General features: G+C 44.1%; 1 protein-coding gene and 1 long non-coding RNA gene across 3 annotated transcripts in view; one reads left to right on the plus strand and one right to left on the minus strand.

Moving 5' to 3' along the window:
* LOC137305442 (circularly permutated Ras protein 1-like) overlaps window positions 1-15,611 on the minus strand; it is a 114,935-nt gene extending 99,324 nt beyond the window's left edge. The window contains exons 1-4 of one of the 2 annotated variants that reach the window (XM_067974263.1): window positions 15,482-15,611; window positions 6,878-7,042; window positions 4,290-4,625; window positions 2,569-2,739 (exon numbers count right to left, since the gene is read on the minus strand). In XM_067974263.1, the coding sequence (XP_067830364.1) occupies window positions 2,569-2,739; window positions 4,290-4,625; window positions 6,878-6,992 (622 nt within the window). In that variant the 5' untranslated portion in view covers window positions 6,993-7,042; window positions 15,482-15,611. The remainder of the gene's footprint in view (window positions 1-2,568; window positions 2,740-4,289; window positions 4,626-6,877; window positions 7,043-15,481) is intronic. The other variant, XM_067974262.1, reaches the window with a different exon arrangement.
* Window positions 4,391-18,300, plus strand: part of LOC137305443 (uncharacterized) — a 52,103-nt gene continuing 38,193 nt past the window's right edge. The window contains exons 1-2 of the long non-coding RNA XR_010958714.1: window positions 4,391-4,663; window positions 5,553-5,722. This is a non-coding gene — a long non-coding RNA (uncharacterized lncRNA). The remainder of the gene's footprint in view (window positions 4,664-5,552; window positions 5,723-18,300) is intronic.

Below are 18,300 nucleotides of genomic sequence, written 5' to 3' on the forward strand. Positions count from 1 at the left end.
AAGTACCCTGTTCTATCCTTTTTTGATCCAAAGTGGATGACCTCACATTTGTCTACATTGAATTCCATTTGCCACAATTTTGCCCATTCACCTAATCTATCAATATCACAATTGGCACTACTTGTTTAAACTATAGACAGCTTGATCACATGGAGTTGAGTTCATTTGTTTATACTTTCAACTTTTGGGAATTGGATGGTGATGGGAAATGTAGACTTTTATCTTTTGAAGGATCTTGGTAAAAGTTTTGAAAAGTGAGGGACTTCATGAGGGTGTGGGGGAGAACAGGCAGGTGTGAATTTACTATATTTGGGTGAGTCAACCTTTATTTAATGTAAGATCTGAGCTCTCAGTTGTGCTCCCCATTGCTCTGGCTTCTGGATCTCCTGTTCCACTTCCTCTCCTTGTGCACCCTCCTCGTGCTGTGGGGGTGCCTCAGTAGGACCTACCTAGTCTGTAGACCCTGATGAGTGAGTGTTTATATGTAGGGAAGAGATACCTTCAGTTAAGCCTCTTCAATGCTACACCCCTATTCAAAAAAGGGGACGGGATAAACACAATAACTACAGGCCAGTCAGTTTAACGTCAGTGGTGGGGAAACTTTGAGACGATAATCCAGGACAAAATTAATTGGCACTTGGAAAAGTATTGGTTAATAAATGAAAGCCAGCACAGATTTGTTAAAGGCAAATGGTGTTTGACTAACTTGATTGAGTTGAAGTAACAAAGGGTGAGGAAGGTAGTCCTGCTGATGTTGTATGTATGGACTATCAAAAGGAGTTTGTTAACGTACCACATAATAAACTTGTTAGCAAAATTGAAACCCATGGGATTAAAGAGGCAGTGGAAGCATGGATACAAAATTGGCTAAGGGACAGAAGGCAGAGAGTAGTGATGAATGGTTATTTTTCCGGCTGGAGGGAAGTATACAGTGGTGCTCCCCAGGGGTCAGTATTAGGACCGCTGCTCTTATTGATATTTATTAGTGACCTGGACTGGAGTACATAATTTCAAAGTTTGCGGAGGACATGAAACTCAAATGTAGTAAACAGTAAGGAGGATAGTAACAGGCTTCAGGACATAAACAGGATGGTGAAATGGGCAGACACATGGCCGATGAAATTTTACACAGAGAAGCGTGAAGTGATCATTTTGGTAGGAAGAATGGAGAGGCAATATAAACTAAATGGTACAATTTTAAAAGGAGGTGCAGGAACAGAGAGACCTGGGGGTGTATATACACAAATCTTTGAGGTGGCAGGACAAGTTGAGAAGGCTGTTAAAAACACATATGGGATCCTTGGCTTTATAAATAGAGGTGCAGAGTACAAAAGCAAGGAAGTTATGCTAAATCTTTATAAATCACTGGTTAGGCCCCAGCTGGAGTTTGTGGTCAATTCTGCACACCAGACTTTTGGAAGGATGTCAAGGCCTTAGAGAGGGTGCAGGGGAGATTTACTGGAATGGTACCAGGGATGAGGGACTTCAGTTATGTGGAGAAACTAGGGTTGTTCTCCTTAGAGCAGAGAAGGTTAAGGGGAGTTTGATGGGTATTCAAAGTCACTTAGGGTTTTGATTGTTTCTCCTTACTTACTCGGTTTCCACTGACAGAAGAGTTGGTAACCAGAGGAGACAAATTTAAGGCAATTGTCAAAAGAACCAGAGGCTACATGAGGAAAAAAAAATGCACTGCCTAAAAGGGTGGTGGAATCAGATTCAATTATAAGTTTCAAAAGGGAATTGGATAAATACTTGCAGGGGAAAAAATTGCAGGGTTACGAGGAAAGGACAGGGAAGTGGGACTAATTGAATAGCTCTTTCAAAGAGCCAGCATAGGGAATTAGGGGTTACGGGGAGCAGGCAGGAAATTGGACATGAATTTAGATTTGAGGTTAGGATCAGATCAGCCATGATCTAATTGAATGGCGGAGCAGGCTCGAGGGGCAGATTGGCCTACTCCTGCTCCTATTTCTTATGTTCCTATGTTCTTATGATGGGCCAAATGGCCTCCTTCTGTGCTGTCATTCTATGATTCTACATCTTCATAACATCAAAACAAAAGGATTGCCATTGATAAATCCACATTGAGTGCAAAGTAGTACTTTTATCCCTACCCTTTACTTCCTGCCCTTCAACTGTCTCAGTATCCATGATTTCACATTCCCCTTAATTCTACTCTTGCCGCAAGTCTTTTATGTGTACATTATCAAATGCTTTTTGAAAATCCATATGAGGCACATTCACTGCATTTCATCAAAAGAATTCTTAAGGCTAGTCGGGCATGGCCTGCATTTTTGAATTCTGCGATGACTGACCCCAATTAATTCATATTTCTCCAAATGCTTTGACAAGGAGGCAAATTGGTCCGTCATGCCCGATTTCTGGGGGAAATAGGAGTTGGGGGACCAATTTCCAGACACAATGCAGTGCTGGTACATTTACTCACTTGATTGAGTTTCATGTCTTTCCAGTTCTTAAAAAACTTTGCTGCATTACAACTCTCAGCCACCTATTCTCTAATTTCCATGATTTCCCAAATTGAGTGCCTCAGTCATTACATTCACTTACTTCCATCAGACATGAGAGGGGACTGTGAGTCTGGAGTGGCCTGGGCCTCAGTGTGGACAGCTGGGGGTGACTGATGTCCAGGCCCTTTAGTGGGGGTTGAATCGATCAGTTCCACATAATCAGGCACTTGGTTCAAGTTCCTCGGTCTGGGCGGAAGTGGAGGAGGTTGGCCTGCAACAGATCAATAACGTAATAAAGATAAATATCGGTGAGTGAGGCCATTTAGCCCACCTAGCTCATCCTTCCATAGAAACCTATAATCCCCCATCACAGCATCTTAACTGCCTCTTGAACAATTCCAGCCTTTGTGCTTCCACTACCTGACCCAGAGGCCATTCTAGTTATTAATCACACTTCAGTCAAAGAAGTAATGCCTGCTGCAGTCCTGAGCTTGCCTTTTACTAATTTATATTTTTGCCCTACAGTCATGGTCTACTTGAAAACGTGCTTCACATTAATCTTCTCCATTCCACTTAGAATCCGAATACCGCTACAAGATCCTTTCTCATTTGCCTCTGTTAAAGGCTAAAGGGGGAAATTTTAACCTACCCTGCACAGTAGGAAGGGGCAACAGTGCAGTTAAAATCATCTCTGAAAAATTACTGGCCCATTCCTGCTCAATTCCCACTCGCCACCACTTTAACTAGGTCCTTTCTTTAGGCGGCCAAGGCCTCCACTTGATTCAGGCAGGAGCCTCATTAATACATGAAAATCTGGGTCCTACGATGTCATTGGGACTCCGATGCCATTTTAACCTCCGACTGAGCAGGCCAGTGCTCCGTGAAACATATTCGGGAATAAGCCTTAATAGGTAAATTTTAAACTTATCTTGGTGGGCCAGGAGGGGAAGGAGTGCTCCTCTGAACCTCTACTGTCCCCCTTCTCCCAGAAGATCCTGGTGAAACCCCTGCAACTTACTCAAGTGCCAGCCTCTGAGCCTCCCAATCTTCACCAACCAACAGCCAGACAGCTGCCTCTTTCCCCCATTTCAGGCAGCTGACCAGTGGGATATAAATGAGGCCCAGGAATTAACTTGCACCTCCAAAACCTGCTCCCAGCTAAAATCCCATCCCAAAGAGTCTGAGCTTTACTCAGCTGTTCTCAGAGCTCAGCCTCTAACACCAGGAATTAGTCTTGTGGCCTCTCTCCAGAGTTCCAATTGTTTCCCTTCAGCCTGTTGAGAAGGTTCCAGGATGGCTCCACTGACCATACTTCTGAAAAGACAGTTGAGACTAAATAATCAACTTCACTGATATGTTCTTAAACAAGGAGCAGGATATGAGCCACTCTAGAATATCAGGAGTCAAGGCTGAAAGTCATATCTTGCACAGAAACATAGATAAACAGCCAGACACGAACAGAGACACACACACACATAGCCAGACATACATACGTACATAGAGACACATACACACACAAAAACAGCCAGACAGACACAGACACAAACACATGTTGGCACACACACAAACACAGTGCCATCGGATAGAGCCAGGACATTGTGAGCACAGTCAGCAGATGATCTGAGCTGGATGCCCACAGGCGCAAGGAAACAATGAGAACGGGGAAAATTGTTAAATGTAAACAACTGATCTTAAAAACCGCTGGGCACTAAATGGAGCAAGGTGTGGACAGGAGGAGTGCTCTCCCTACTAGAGGGAAATCTCCTTTCCAGTGCAAGCACCAGAGAGCGCCCAGAGCGGGGTGTGTGCGGGGGGCCTTACCATGGCGCTGCCGCGGGGGTGGCAGAGGAGGCGGGTACGCCGGCTTCGGCCCTGTCCTGGAGGCTGACGCCCTCCTGTTGTCATAGTAACTGCCGGAACCTTCTGGCACATCGTAGAGCGGCTGCGCAGCGGCTCTGCTGCCGGGGGTCGGTAAGCTGGTGTCCGGGCCACAGCCTGACCTGTTATCGTAGACAGGGGCGGGTTTCTGAGCAAGATTAGCGGTTGCTGAGCACAAGATATTGAGGCTCCAATGGCCGGCCTTCGGGTCTCCGCCTTCTGCCGTGTCGTAGAGAGGGACGTTGGCGGGATTCCACTCTTCAGGCGCCGGACTTTCACCTATCGATACAGGAAAAAAAGCGCTGGTTGTAGTTACGGTAAGTTCGGCAATTAAGCGGCTGCGATTCAAGGCCGCAATAATATAAACCCTAGAGATTCATTTAATTACCGTCATTGGGCGGGGTGAAAATAGCACGGGAAAGGCAACAGCAGCCAGCCCAATATGGGCGGGGCGGGGCCGGGCCGGGCCAGGCGGGCTGTCACTGGCCCATCCATCACCTGTGGGTTTACCACTTCCTCCATTGGACAGGTGCTTGTTAGCAGCCCAGAAGCAGTCGAATAGATAAAGGCCTCCCTTAGAGTGGACTTTGCTGTAGAAAACGGCTTTATTTTATTTTTTTAATGTTTCTATCGGCTGTTTGCTGAGAACATTGTTTGGAGGATATTGCTGACTTGTGTATTTTAGTAATCAATGGGGCTTCCCTTGGGTCTCCCTCTGTCAGGAGGAGGAGGAGGGGGGACCGCAGGATGGATGGAAGGAGTAATTACCACTACATAAAGCAGGTAACAGAAGCATTGGGCCGATTTCAACTCCGAGGCGGAATTGTATGGCCGTTGGGGAGGGGTAACAAGGAATCGCCCATTAACATGTCGCTTGGGGACTTCCCAACCAAAACAGCTGGGAAGTCAGTCGGAAGCAGCTGCCCGCCCAGCAGGAGGCCCGGGGATGCAGGGAAACAGTCCCTGACACAAAGTAAGTGCCTTGCTGGGCCTTTTCTGGCCCTCCCATGCAGCTCCCGGGAGGTTTGGCCTGGTGGGGAAAGCCATCACTGCTCCCCCGCTCAGGCCTCAGGTGGATCCTGCCAGCTTGGGGCGGGTGTGCTTGCTGCCTACAATTTAAATTTCCAGTCAGCCAGTAAGTGCCCTGCTGCCTGGTCTTAATGTGAGTGGGCTGTCAGTTGTAACAGAGTGTCTGGATTTCCTCAGTTTCAAGATGCCATTGACTGAACTCGTGACACCCATACTGAAAATACAAGGTGACCAAGGCCAGCAGGCCAGACGGCTGCCATGGTAATGACTGAGGAAGAACATGTACAGGAAAATGCGTTATCAGCTGCTTTTCAGCTGTAGGCAGAGCTCATAATGGACACCTTCGGGTAAGTAAGATGCAAAATTTCTGCAAGATCAGTCCTGCCAACACGGATTCCCTTTGGCAACTACGTGAGCTCAGTCTCTCGCTGACTAGCTCTCCTCCACAACTAGCAAGGCTGCCATTGGAAAGCATTCTGTTACACTTTCTCATGGGCATTTCCCCAACTTGCCTCAAATCATTTTGTACATATCACATCAATGATAAAGGGGGTGAATTTCCTCGAGGCTTCCCCTCATGTATAAATGGGGTTTCCCCTGGAATTCTGGCAATGGGGTGGAAACTATCCTGAAGAAATTCACCCTCAAAAACATTTCAATGAAAGCAAATCCGTGTGCCAGCCCGCTGCTTCTGCCCACAGGATCATGCCATCCATGGACCATCTTCCCTTGGGGCCAAAAGGATGCATCCTCCTTTGCCAGATTTTAGTCAACAAATCCTCGACTAAATAGTCTGAGTAAATTTGGGGCCTCAATGCCCACCCTGAGACGCTGCAGTAATGGAAACTGCTGCTGGTCTGCTCCATTCCACTACTGCAACCAATGGAGAGTAAAATCAGGTGGGGGGGGGGATAAAACGGGTGGCCGACCCAATCCTGTCCGTTTCCTGCCAGTCTAGTTAGGTTAAATTACCCACTTGACTCATTGTGCTGGCTCCTACTCAAACTGATTCTTTCCCAGGACCTTCACTCGGTCTGTCTTCACTCAGTCTATCTTCCTTCTACAATCTACAAGCTTGTAAATTCCAAGCTTGGCGACACCAAATCACTGCTTTCCGATTTATCTCGTCACATTTACTCTTTTCAATCTTCCTAATATTCTATACCATGGGCTTTGACCTTTTAACCTGAGTTTCTTGATTAATAAAACCCAGACAACAGTGAGCTTGTTATTTGGCAGGTAATATTTCTGACCAGAAGTCACACTTTGGGATTTGCGCTTTATTTATATTGTTGGAAAAGATCTGCATCAAAAATTCCCTTATTCACAATGACTTTGAGTCAATGACTATACAACTTTCTGCAATCGGATGCAGTTTATACAAAGAACCTTTTATCCAATGCAACAGTGCAATTCTGAAAACAACTTGTCGAAATTTCACAGAAATTACACCACTGTCATGTGATATATCTGAAAAATAATCATTATTTACAGGAACTTACCAATAGTGAAATTCCTCATAGTCCCTGTTATATGGTTTCTGTAGAAATCTGGTTGCTCTGTCTGGTTTTTGTTGGCTGGGCAACTGATGTAAATATGACTACTGGCAAACTCCATCTCGTTGATCCTGCCAATCTCACAACAGCTGGTGCGATTGAATCTGTAAACTTAAATAACGATTTAGAAACAATGACCATTTGATATCTGCATCCACTGTTCTCATTCCTGTTAAATCTGCTCTTCACAGCCTGATGGTGCCAACCCTATGACTTAAATCTTCTTCAGGGAGGCTTTGGACATTCCACAAAACAGTGGCGCCTTCTTCTGCAGGCATTTACCACCATGCACACAACACGAGCAATCAACTTCTTCATTGAAAGAAAGAATACACATGCTGTGGCTCAGTGGTTTAAAACACTGCCACTGGAATGTAGGGACAGAAGTAAGCCTCTGGTGAGGGAATCCAGAACAAGGGGACATCATCTTAAAATTAGAGATAGGCCATTCAGGAGTGAAATCAGGAAGCACATTTTAATCAGGAAAATGGAAATCTGGAACTCTTTCCCCCAAAAAGCTGTGGATGCTGGGGGTCAATTCAAATTTTCAAGACTGAGATCGATAAAGTTTTGTGGGTAAGGGTATCAAGGGATATGGAGAAAAGGTGGATAAATGGAGTTGAGGTACAGATGAGCCATGATCTAATTGAATGGCAAATAGCTAGAGGTGCTGATTGGCCTACTCCTGTTCCTATTTAACACCTCAATGAGATCACCCCTCAACCTTCTAAACTCAAGGGAATACAAGCCAGATTTATGCAATCTGTCCTCATAATTGAACCCTTTTAGCCCCAGTATCATCCTGGTGAATCTGCACTGTACCCCCTCCAAGGTTCTTTCTGAGGTTCGGTACCCAAAGCTGAACCCAGTCTCCAGATGAGATCTGTCCGTGGCTCTATACAACTGAAGCATCACTTCCTCCCCTTTGTATTTCAGCCCCCTTGAGATAAAGCCCAACATTCTATTAACCTTTTTGATTATTTTTTCTACATGTGCACTAGCTTTTAGTGATTTGTGTACGTAGACACTCAAATCCCTTTGCTCCTCCACAGTTCCTAGTCTCTCAGCATAAAGAAACTATTCCGATTTGTTATTTCTTGGATCCAAAGTGGATGACCTCACACTTGCTGCCATTCAGTTTGGGCAAGGGTAGGGGTGCAGCCATTAGCCTCTGTGCTCCTGTTAAGGAGGGGAAAATTAGCAAGTCTCCTACTCATAACCATTCAGTGACTTCTGCTGCATATCAGTCGACATCTGGCATAGACAGGATCAGTAAGGAAATAGACAAATGGCAAGTAAATGGAGTTCAGGTACGGATCAGCCATGCTCTAATTGAATGGCAGAACAGGCTAGAGGGGCTGAATAGTCTACTTCTGTTCCTATGTGAGGCTTTGATGCCCCTTTGTTGATTAGCCCGTGAGTACTCACTGTCTTGACTCACCTGTGAAGAATGAAAGCCAGAGGGCAGTGAGCACCGGTGGAATCGTACCCAGCAAAAATCAGAAATCAGAAGCAAGGGAAAAAAATTGAGTAAAACTTTTGAACTAAATTTAAACATGCAATTATAGAAATTGAGACTATATGCAAGAAAAAGAATTTGCCGCAGTGGATAGGTCGATTCCTGCAGATCCACTACCACAGGCCTATTCTGCAGGCCTATTGCAGTAGACTGAGGAACACTTCCTGCGACAGCCATGTGGACCTCTGCCTCGGTTTCCCTGCACCCTAATTGTGTTGAAATTACAATCCATTGCATTACGCTGCCTATTTCTTTTTTATTCTCCAAGAAATGAGTCAATTGGATAAAATAATTATGTGGCAGATGAAATGTAACGCAGACAAGGTATGGGCACATAGGAAGGAAAGTAAACAACAAGCATACTTCACAAATGGTGTTGAAATAACTAAAGATGAAGCTGAAAGAGACCAAAGAGTCTTAGCAGCCTTGAAGCTAAACATATCCAAGCAATGCTGAGCATCAGTGAATAAAGCCAATAGAATACTGAACTACATTGGCAATCAGTCAGAGGAGGTTGTGCTCAAACTGTTCAGAGCTCTGGTGAATCTGCACCTTGAGTACTGTGTTCAGCTGTGGTCTACCAAGGCACAAGGGAGATATCTGAGCGCTGGAGGCAGTGGAGAGAGGAGCCCCGAGGCTGATCCCCAGTATCAGGCGTCAGAGTTACGGGGAATGACTGGGGGACTTGGGCTCTTCAGCCTGGAAAAGGGGCATCTGAGAGGTGATCTTACAGACATAAATAAGGTAGTTAAGGGAATAGAAAGGCTAATTATAGAATATTATTACTGAGAGAGTAGAGGAAGGGAACATAGGTTGAAACTAATGAAAGGCAAATTTAGGACTAATATGAGGGAATTCTTTACACTAAGAGTGACCAAGATATGGAATGGTCACCCAGATGGAGAACTGGAAGCAGATGCTCTAATGGGAGGACTACAAGGTACTTCTGGGTGCGTGAACTAAGATGGGCTGAACGGCCTTCCTCATCCATAATTATCTTGTGATTCCCTACTTGCCTGAAGAGGCACCCTCTTGTTAGGATACTGTGTCTCTGGAGGGGTGGGGTTGGGGTTGGGGTGGGGGGGGTGGGTGGGGGGGGGGTGGGGGTGGGGGTGGGGGGGGGGTGGGGGTGGGGGTGGGGGGGGGGTGGGGGTGGGGGTGGGGGTGGGGGGGGGGTGGGGGTGGGGGTGGGTGGGGGGTGGGTGGGTAGCCCTGATGATAAAGGATGAGATAAAGACAGTAGTGAGAAACGATCTTAGCTCAGAAAATCAGGATGTAGAATCAGTCTGGGTGGAACTAAGAGATAACAAGGGGCAGAAAACACTTGATGGGAGTAGTTTATAGGCCCCCTAAAAGTAGTTGTCGTGTTGGATAGAGTATAAATCAGGAAATTAGAGGAGCATGTAACAAGGGTAATGCAATAATCGTGGGGGTCTTTAAACTTCATATTGACTGGGCAAACCAAATTGGCAAAAGTTGTTGGAGGACGAGTTCATGGAATGCGTCCAAGACAGTTTTCTAGAACAATATGTCAAGGAACCAACCAGGGAACAGGCTATTTTAGATCTAATATTGTGCAATGAGACAGGGTTAATTAGTAATCTTATAGTAAAGGATCTTCTGGGGAAGAGTGAACATAATGTGATAGAATTTCATATTGAGTTTGAGAGTGATATAATTAAGTCCGAAACTAGGGTCTTAAATTTAAACAAAACCAATTATGTAGGTATGTGTAAGGTAGATTGGGAAATTAGATTAAATGATATGATGGTAGATAGGCAATGGCAAACATTTAAAGAAATAATTCATAATTCTCAACAAATATAGATTCCCTTCACAAATAAAAACTCCAAGGGAAAAGTGATCCAATCGCGGCGAACTAGAGAAGTTAAAGATAGTATTGGATTAAAAGAAGAGGCTCATAATGTTGCCAAAAAAAGTAGTAAGCCTGAGGATTGGGAGTGTTTTAGAAATCAGCAAAGGATGACTAAGAAATTGGTAAAGAGGGAAAAAACAGAATATCAGCGTAAACTAGCAAGAAATATAAAAACAGATTGTAAGAGCTTCTACAATAAAGTAAAAAGGAAGAGATTAGCGAAAGTGTAAATGGATCCCTTAGAAGCAGAGACAGGAGAAATTATAATGGGGAATAAGGAAATGGCAGAGAAGTTAAACAAATATTTTGTATCTGTCTTCACAGTAAAAGACATAAAAAAACAAACTGGAAATAGTGGGGAATCAAGGGTCTAATGAGAGTGAGGAACTTAAAGTAATTAATATTAGTAAAGAAAAAGTACTGGTGAAATTAATGGGATTAAAAGCCGACAAATCTCCTGGACCTGATGGCCTACATCGTAAGATTTTTAAAGAGGTGTCTGCAGAGATAGTGGATGCATTGATTGTGATTTTCTAGAATTCCCTAGATTCTAGAATGGTCCCCGTGGATTGGAAGGTAGCAAATGTAACCCTGCTATTCAAGAAAGGAGGGAAAGAGAAAACAGGGAACTATAGGTCAGTTAGCCTGTAGGGAAATGCTAGAATCTATTATTATGGATGTGGTAACAGGACACTTAGAAGATCATAATATGGTTGGGCAGAGTTGACACAGTTTTATGAAAGGGAAATCATATTTGACAAATCTATTAGAGTTTTTTGAGGGTGTAACTAGCAGGGTAGATAAGGGGAAACCAGTAGATGTAGTATATTTGGATTTTCAAACAGCATTTGATAAGGTGCCACACAAGGCGATATTACACAAAATTAGAACTCATGGGATTGGGGGTAATATATTAACATGGATTGAGGATTGGTTAACGTACAGAAAAGAGTAGGAATAAATGGGTCATTCTCAGGTTGGCAGGCTGTAACTAGTGGGGTGCCGCAAGGATCAGTGCTTGGGCCTCAGCTATTTACAATCTATATCAATGACTTAGATGAGGGCACCGAGTGTAATGTATTCAAGTTTGCTGACAATACACAGCTAGGTGGGAAAGTAAGTTGTGAGGAGGACACAAAGAGTCTGCAAAGGGATATAGACAGGTTAAGTGAGTGGGCAAGAAGGTGACAGATGGGGTATAATGTGGGGAAATGTGAAATTATTCACTTCGGTAGAAAGAATAGAAAAGCAGAATATTTTTTAAAAGGTATGAGACTAGTAAATGTTGGTATTCAGAGGGATTTGGGTGTCCTTGTGTACGAATCACAGAAAGTTAACATGCAGAATAAGCAAGCAATTAGGAAAACATGATATGTTAGCCTTTATTGCAAGGGGGTTGGAGTACAAGAGTGAGTAAGTCTTGCTACAAATGTACAGGGCTTTGGTGAGACCACACCTAGAGTACTGTGCACAGTTTTGGTCTCCTTACCTAAGGAAGGATATACATGCCGTGGAGGCGGTGCAACAAAGGTTCACTAGATTCATTCCTGGGATGGGAGGGTTGTCCTATAAAGAGAGATTGAGTAGAATGTGCCCATATTCTCTGGAGTTTAGAAGAATGAGAGGTGATCTCATTGAAATATATAAAATTCTTCGAGGGTGTGACAGGGGAAATGCTGACAGGCTGTTTCCCCTGGCTGGAGAGCCTAGTACTAGGGGTCATAGTCTCAGGATAAGGGGTTGGCCATTTAGAACTGAGATGAGGAAAAAATTCTTCACTCAGAGGTTTGTGAATCTTTGGAATTCTCTACCCCAGAGGGCTGTGGATGCTCAGTCACTGAGTATATTCAAGACTGAGATTGATGGATTTTTGGACACTAAGGGAATCAAGGGATATGGAGATCGGGCGGGAAGGTGGAGTCGAGGTAGAAAATTAGCCATGATCTTATTGAATGATGGAGCAGCCTCGAGGGGCCGAATGGCCTACTCCTGCTCCTATGTTCTTATGTTCCTCACCTTAGTGGCCATTCTTCACATGCAAGCTATTGAACTATGAGTAGCATCACAATTGAACTGGCTGACGTCAGCTAACTCAGCACCGGTGAAGGATAGAACCTGGCACTTTCCTGTTATAATTCAGTTCTGAACTAACTGAGTCATCGGGGGAGGTACCTTCACTTCATTCTGTCTCAGTACCTCAAAACAGTTGAACTCCTCAACTCCCCTGGCCAGCCCTTCTATAATCTAATGGCTTCTGAAATCCTGATTTACCTTGTCTTCACTATTACCCTTTCCAGCCTTACTAGTATCCGGCACTATGGGCCTTAGCCCCTCACCTGGGTTTCTGATTTTTAAAAAACCCTTCTGGTGGAACAAGTGACATAGAGTAGGATTATCCAAAACATGCCAGCCTGTAGACTAGGAGTGAGGTGTAACATGGTGCGGGTAGTGGAGGGTGGAGCGCAAGACAATAATCTAAACAATAAATAGATCTGAGTTACAAACAAACCTGTAACATAACCATTTCAACAATGAACACTTTGTTATCCGGTGCACTAAATATTAATGGGGCAGCAACTTTAACGGAAAATGCTTTGCAATCCTAAACCTTTATTTGGGAAAGGGAGAGCCAGTGAGCTACATATTGTTCTGTGTATAATTGTGTCTCGCACAAGTGCTGGAATTGTGAGTTTAAATGCTGAAATGCACTGTGTATAAATACATTAAAAGATTTACCATATTATTTTTCCTGAAGACACTGCACCTTTTAAGTGGTTAGTTGGATTCCTTCAAAGTTGGACTTTAGGATGTGTGCCTTGCTGAACCTGTTATACATGTCAGTTGCAACCATGACAACCAAGTTTCTAAGCAATTAGCAAACCAAAGGTAATCACCCAGGGTGCTGGAATCTGAAAGAAATCTATTTAATGATACGGTTTCAGATGGTTACTCTGTGATTATTTCTGGAACAAAGTACTGGAGGACCAATATTACAGATTTTTACAATAATTTCACAGCATCTGCCAGTCCATTCAGTATAAACAGAATCACAATCATTCATCAAGTCTGAAAAGCAAGCATGGTGTCGGAGGGAGTAGAATGCCTTGTTCTGGTGTTGCCTCCACATCAGAAGACAACAAAATAAATGGAACAAACATGTTTTCTTTTACAATGAAGACAATCGGTGGTGTCTAGTTCACATTTTTGAAATTATCAGAGCCAACTTAAAAATCAGACACTCTGAAAGTGGATGGGTGAAGGAAAGAAAATACCTTTTAAAAACAGAGCCTTAATCCCACAAAGCAAACTAATAAAATGATTGGAAGAGGCAGAAATGTTGTTCTATTTTCAGTCATTTTGCCAGAGTTTTTATGTTTGCCTTCACATCCAATCCTGATTCTGTCCTCACGCAATGTCCACCACACTCATGTACTTACCAACAGAGGTCACTGGATAGAGATCAGGAGCAGTGACCCTGACTCCAGGTACTGATTGTAGCATCAGCCAACTCAGCACAGACCATGGATGGAAATGGGACCCTTCTCTTTGTCACCCAGCTGAATTAATTACAACTTCTGCCAGTTTCATATCCATTACAAAGGTGCAGGTGAAAGATTCGGATCTTCCAGTTTACAGCATGAGTCTGTTACTGGGAGTCAGACATTTCTCCTATTAAATGGGAGCTATTGTTTATGGGTGATGTGATAGCTCTGTTCTTTAAACAGTCACCAGTGACCTTTCTCAACCAATAACAACGTGAATTTATATAATGTCTTTAATGTAGATAATGTCTTTAACATAGAATAATGTCCCAAGGTGTTTCACAGGAGGGTAAACAGACAAAAATGGACACACGGCCAAAGTGGGAGATTTTAGGAGGAGTGACAAAAGCTTAAGTCAAAGAGGTGGGTTTTAAGGAGGGTCTTGAAGGTGGAGAAGTTTAGGGAGGGAATTCCAGAGTGAGCGACCTAGAGGACCGAAGGCATGACTGCCAATGGTGGGGTAAAGTGAGGACAGGTACACAAAAGGCCAGAGTCAGAGGAACTAGAGTTGTGTGGGTTGTAGGGCTGGAGGAAGTTACAGAAATAGGGAGGGGTGAGGCCATGAAGTGATTTAAACACAAGATTGAGAAATTTAAATTAGATTAATTGGGGGATCAGGAGTCAATGTAGGTCATCAAGGACATGGGGTGATAGGTGAGTGGGACCTGGTGCCGTGCTGTGCTGCGTTATGCCATGCACTACTGTGCCATACTGTGTGTGCCGTACAATGTCTTTCCGTATAATGCTGTGCTGTACAGTGTGTACGGTATTGTATGCCATGCTGTAGTGTGTGCGCCGTACAATGCGTGCCTACTATGTGTGCTGTACTGTGCCTAGTCATACTGTGCCGTGCCGTACAGTGTGTCGTGCTGTGCCGTATTGTATGTGCCGAACTGTGTGCGCCGTACTGGGCTGTAATGTATGCCGTACGGTGCTGTGTCATGCTATGGGTGCCCTACTTTTTGTGCTGTACTGTCCCGTGCCGTACTGTGCTGTGCTATACTGTCAAAAGCAAAATACTGCCGATGCTGGAAATCTGAAACAAAAACAGAAAATGCTGGACATACTCAGCAAGTCAGGCAGCATCTGTAGAGAAAAAAACAGTTAACATTTCAGGTCCGTGACCTTTCATCAGAATTCAGGGTCCTCGACCTGAAACGTTAACTCTGTTACTTTCTCCACAGATGCTTAATATTTCCAGCATTTTCTGTTTTTATTCCGTGCCGTACTGTGCCGAGCCATACTGTGCGCGCCGTACTCTGCAGCCGGGCCTCAGCACCTTCCGAGCGGAAGCTGGTAATCAGGGTCGGCACTGGAGAGATTCAAGTGACCCTAAGAACCTTCACAACGAATGAATTAATACAACCGCGGTTATTAATCCTTTACATTATAACATTAACCTGCTCTAGATTACAGCCCATTAGATAAATGTAATTAGAAGGGTGATCCTCAAACACGTAATATTAAAAATGTTACAGTCAGACTGGTTAGAAATTCGAGCACATCTTTATTCCACTTCCTGCCAAATAATCATCAGAGTTGAACTCCACACGGCCTGTAACCCGGAGAGTTTGGGATGCAGTTTGCTGGGAGTGAGATCAGTTTGTACTTACTGTTTGCGATGTAGTTAAAATCGAGACTGAAAGAATTCGGGTGAGTTTCGAGAGAATTTCTCACTCAGGAACCCACAGCCGTATCGCACCAGCAGTCGCTCCGGCTCTTTTTCGAGTTTCGTTTTCCTGGTTTGTTGGGAGGATCTGAAACCTGGCACTTGTCCAGGTGAGAAGCACCTGGTGCCCAGGTAGAATCTGTGAAGGTCTTGCCTCCTGCCCAGCACACGCAGTACTGCAACAGCGCACATTATTACACGGCTTTGAACACTATAAACACACAGGTTTTGTTGTTATTGTACACTTTTATTGCTTGGTGTTTGAGGCAGAAAACCTTGGTGTGTTGGGTTTGCTGCCATGACGATTGCTAGTTTGGGACTTCAAGGCAATTTGTTCATGGCTGTTGAAATTCAGCCAGGCTGATAAATACAGGAATTCTGCCTACATCGGCACATGGGGAGGTTGCCAGGTTTCACGCGTGACACCAGTGTCAGAATCTTTCCCTTAAAGAAAAATAAAACACCGCTGGCGCACACACAGATTAACCTTTTGTGTCTTAAATATCATTACAGTGCACAGTATTAATATGTCAATCTTTTTTATATTTCAAAATATACTTTATTTCATAAAATTTGAGGATACCACAATTCCAAGGCGATACAATTCAAAACAATACAACAGGGATGGTGCACAATAGGATTTCAATATTACAATTTATACACAGTACATATCTTATAATGCATGCTGTACAATACAAGGTGGGATGGCCTTTGTGTAGGCCGCACCTTACTTCAGTGCATCCCGCAGTACGTACTCCTGGACCTTGGAATGTGCCAGTCGGCAACACTTGGTCGTGGACAGCTCCTTCAGCTGGAAGACCAGCAGGTTTCGGACCAAAGGGCCTCCTTCACCGAGTTGATGGTCTTCCGGCTGCAGTTGATATCTGTCTCGGTGTGCGTCCCGGGGAACAGCCTGTAGAGTGCAGGGTCCTGTGTTACCGAACTGTTGGGGATGAACCGGAACAGATACGAATGCATCTCTCTCCACACCCTCTGCACGAATGGGCAGTCCATCAGGAGGTGGACGATGGTCTCCGCCCCGCCACAGCCTCGAGGGCAGTGCTGAGATTCCGTGCGTGTTGGAAGGACCGCATTGGGAAGGCCCTTCTCACCATCATCCAGGCTACATCCCGGTGCCTGTTGGTCAGTTCTGGCGACAAGACATTCTGCCAAATGGCATCGACCATCTGGTCGGAGAAAAGCGCGATCTGATCCACCCTCTCCTTTCCTTGCAGGACACTCAGAACGTTCCATGTCAACCACTGTCTGACGGCCTTGTGATCGAAGGGGTTCCTCCTCGGGAACTTCACCTGGGACAGGTTAGGGGGGATGGTCCAGCTGTTGATGGTGGAGGGGAAAGGGTAACTGAGCCTTTAGGAACATTGGAATGCACAGGACGAGAAAGGGCATCTCAGTCCATCTGGCCATCTCAGATTTTAAAAACAGAATTCACAGTCCAGTACTTATAACCCTCAATTAATTTTCTCACCAAATGTCTGTTCAGCTTCCTAAAATTACTAACAGAATCAGCCTCCATCACCTCCCTAGACATTCATCCAGAATATTCACCAATCTATGTGTGAAAGTTATATCTGATCTGTCCATTTACCCTCCCTCTTATGAAAATATTTTCCTTATTTATTGCTTGTACACACTGGACAGTTTCAGTGCCTGTTTACCAATAACCCCAAATCCTTTTCTTGTGCTGTATCCCATAGATGACACTATTAGTTATGTAGTGCATTCTCATCAATGTTTTGTTGATACTAACTTTAATTTGCCATTTCTCAGCCCAACTTCCCAACCTATTTAGATCCTCTGTACCTGATCATCTTGCTGTTCATCATTTGCAACCCTCCCCACCTTGGTTCCAACAGCAAATTCTGACAGTTTTGTTGCTATTCCTACTTCCAGATCACTGATTAGCAAAGGTCGGAGCACTGATTCTCAGGGCACTACACTAGTCACTTCCTGCCACTGTGACCCAGCTCCTTTAATGCAACTAGTTGCCATTCTACTTCAATACTTGCTGACCTATTCTCTATTCTGTGCTTTTTTAGTTTATGGACTAATCTCCTAGACAAAACTATCAAAAGTCTTGCTGAAGTCTAGATGAACAATAGCTAGAGTTCTCTTTACTCACAGCTTTGACATCTCCTCAATGAATTTTAAGATTTCAGATTGATCTTTCTCCCCACAAAGCATTACTGACTCGCCCTCTCTAAGTGTTTCCTGATACCCTTCTTCAGGATAGTCTCTAATATTTTATCCACAACAGATATCAGCTTGCCAGCTATAATTTCCAGGCATTTTCCCCTTATAGGTGTTATGTTTCCTTTTCTCCAATCCTTTGGTATAATTCCCCATTCTAATGATTCTCTGAAGGTCTCTGCCAGAACATAACCAACTTTGTTAGCCACTTCCTTAAGTACCCTTGTGTACAGGCCATCTGGCCCAAAGTTTTATCCTCTTTCAGTACCTTCACTGTTTTAGTGACTTTGTGTCACAGTAATTACTGTCGTCCTTAAAATGTCCTCATTTCCTAAAAAAAAATCAACCCTTATTCCTTGGTGACAGTTAGTAGCTTCGTCCATGAAAAGTGATATAAAGAAATTGTTCATGGTATCTGATATTTCTCGGTTGCCCAATACCATATCCCCATCAGTGGCTTTCAAAAGCCTTTCTATTTCCTGGACTCTTTGTTTACTCCACATATATGTATTGTCAATGGGGATCAGGGAAAACTCTCCAGTGACTGGAGTC

Source organism: Heptranchias perlo, chromosome 40 (assembly GCF_035084215.1).
Source record: "Heptranchias perlo isolate sHepPer1 chromosome 40, sHepPer1.hap1, whole genome shotgun sequence".
In the NCBI taxonomy this organism is placed as follows: Eukaryota; Metazoa; Chordata; class Chondrichthyes; order Hexanchiformes; family Hexanchidae; genus Heptranchias; species Heptranchias perlo.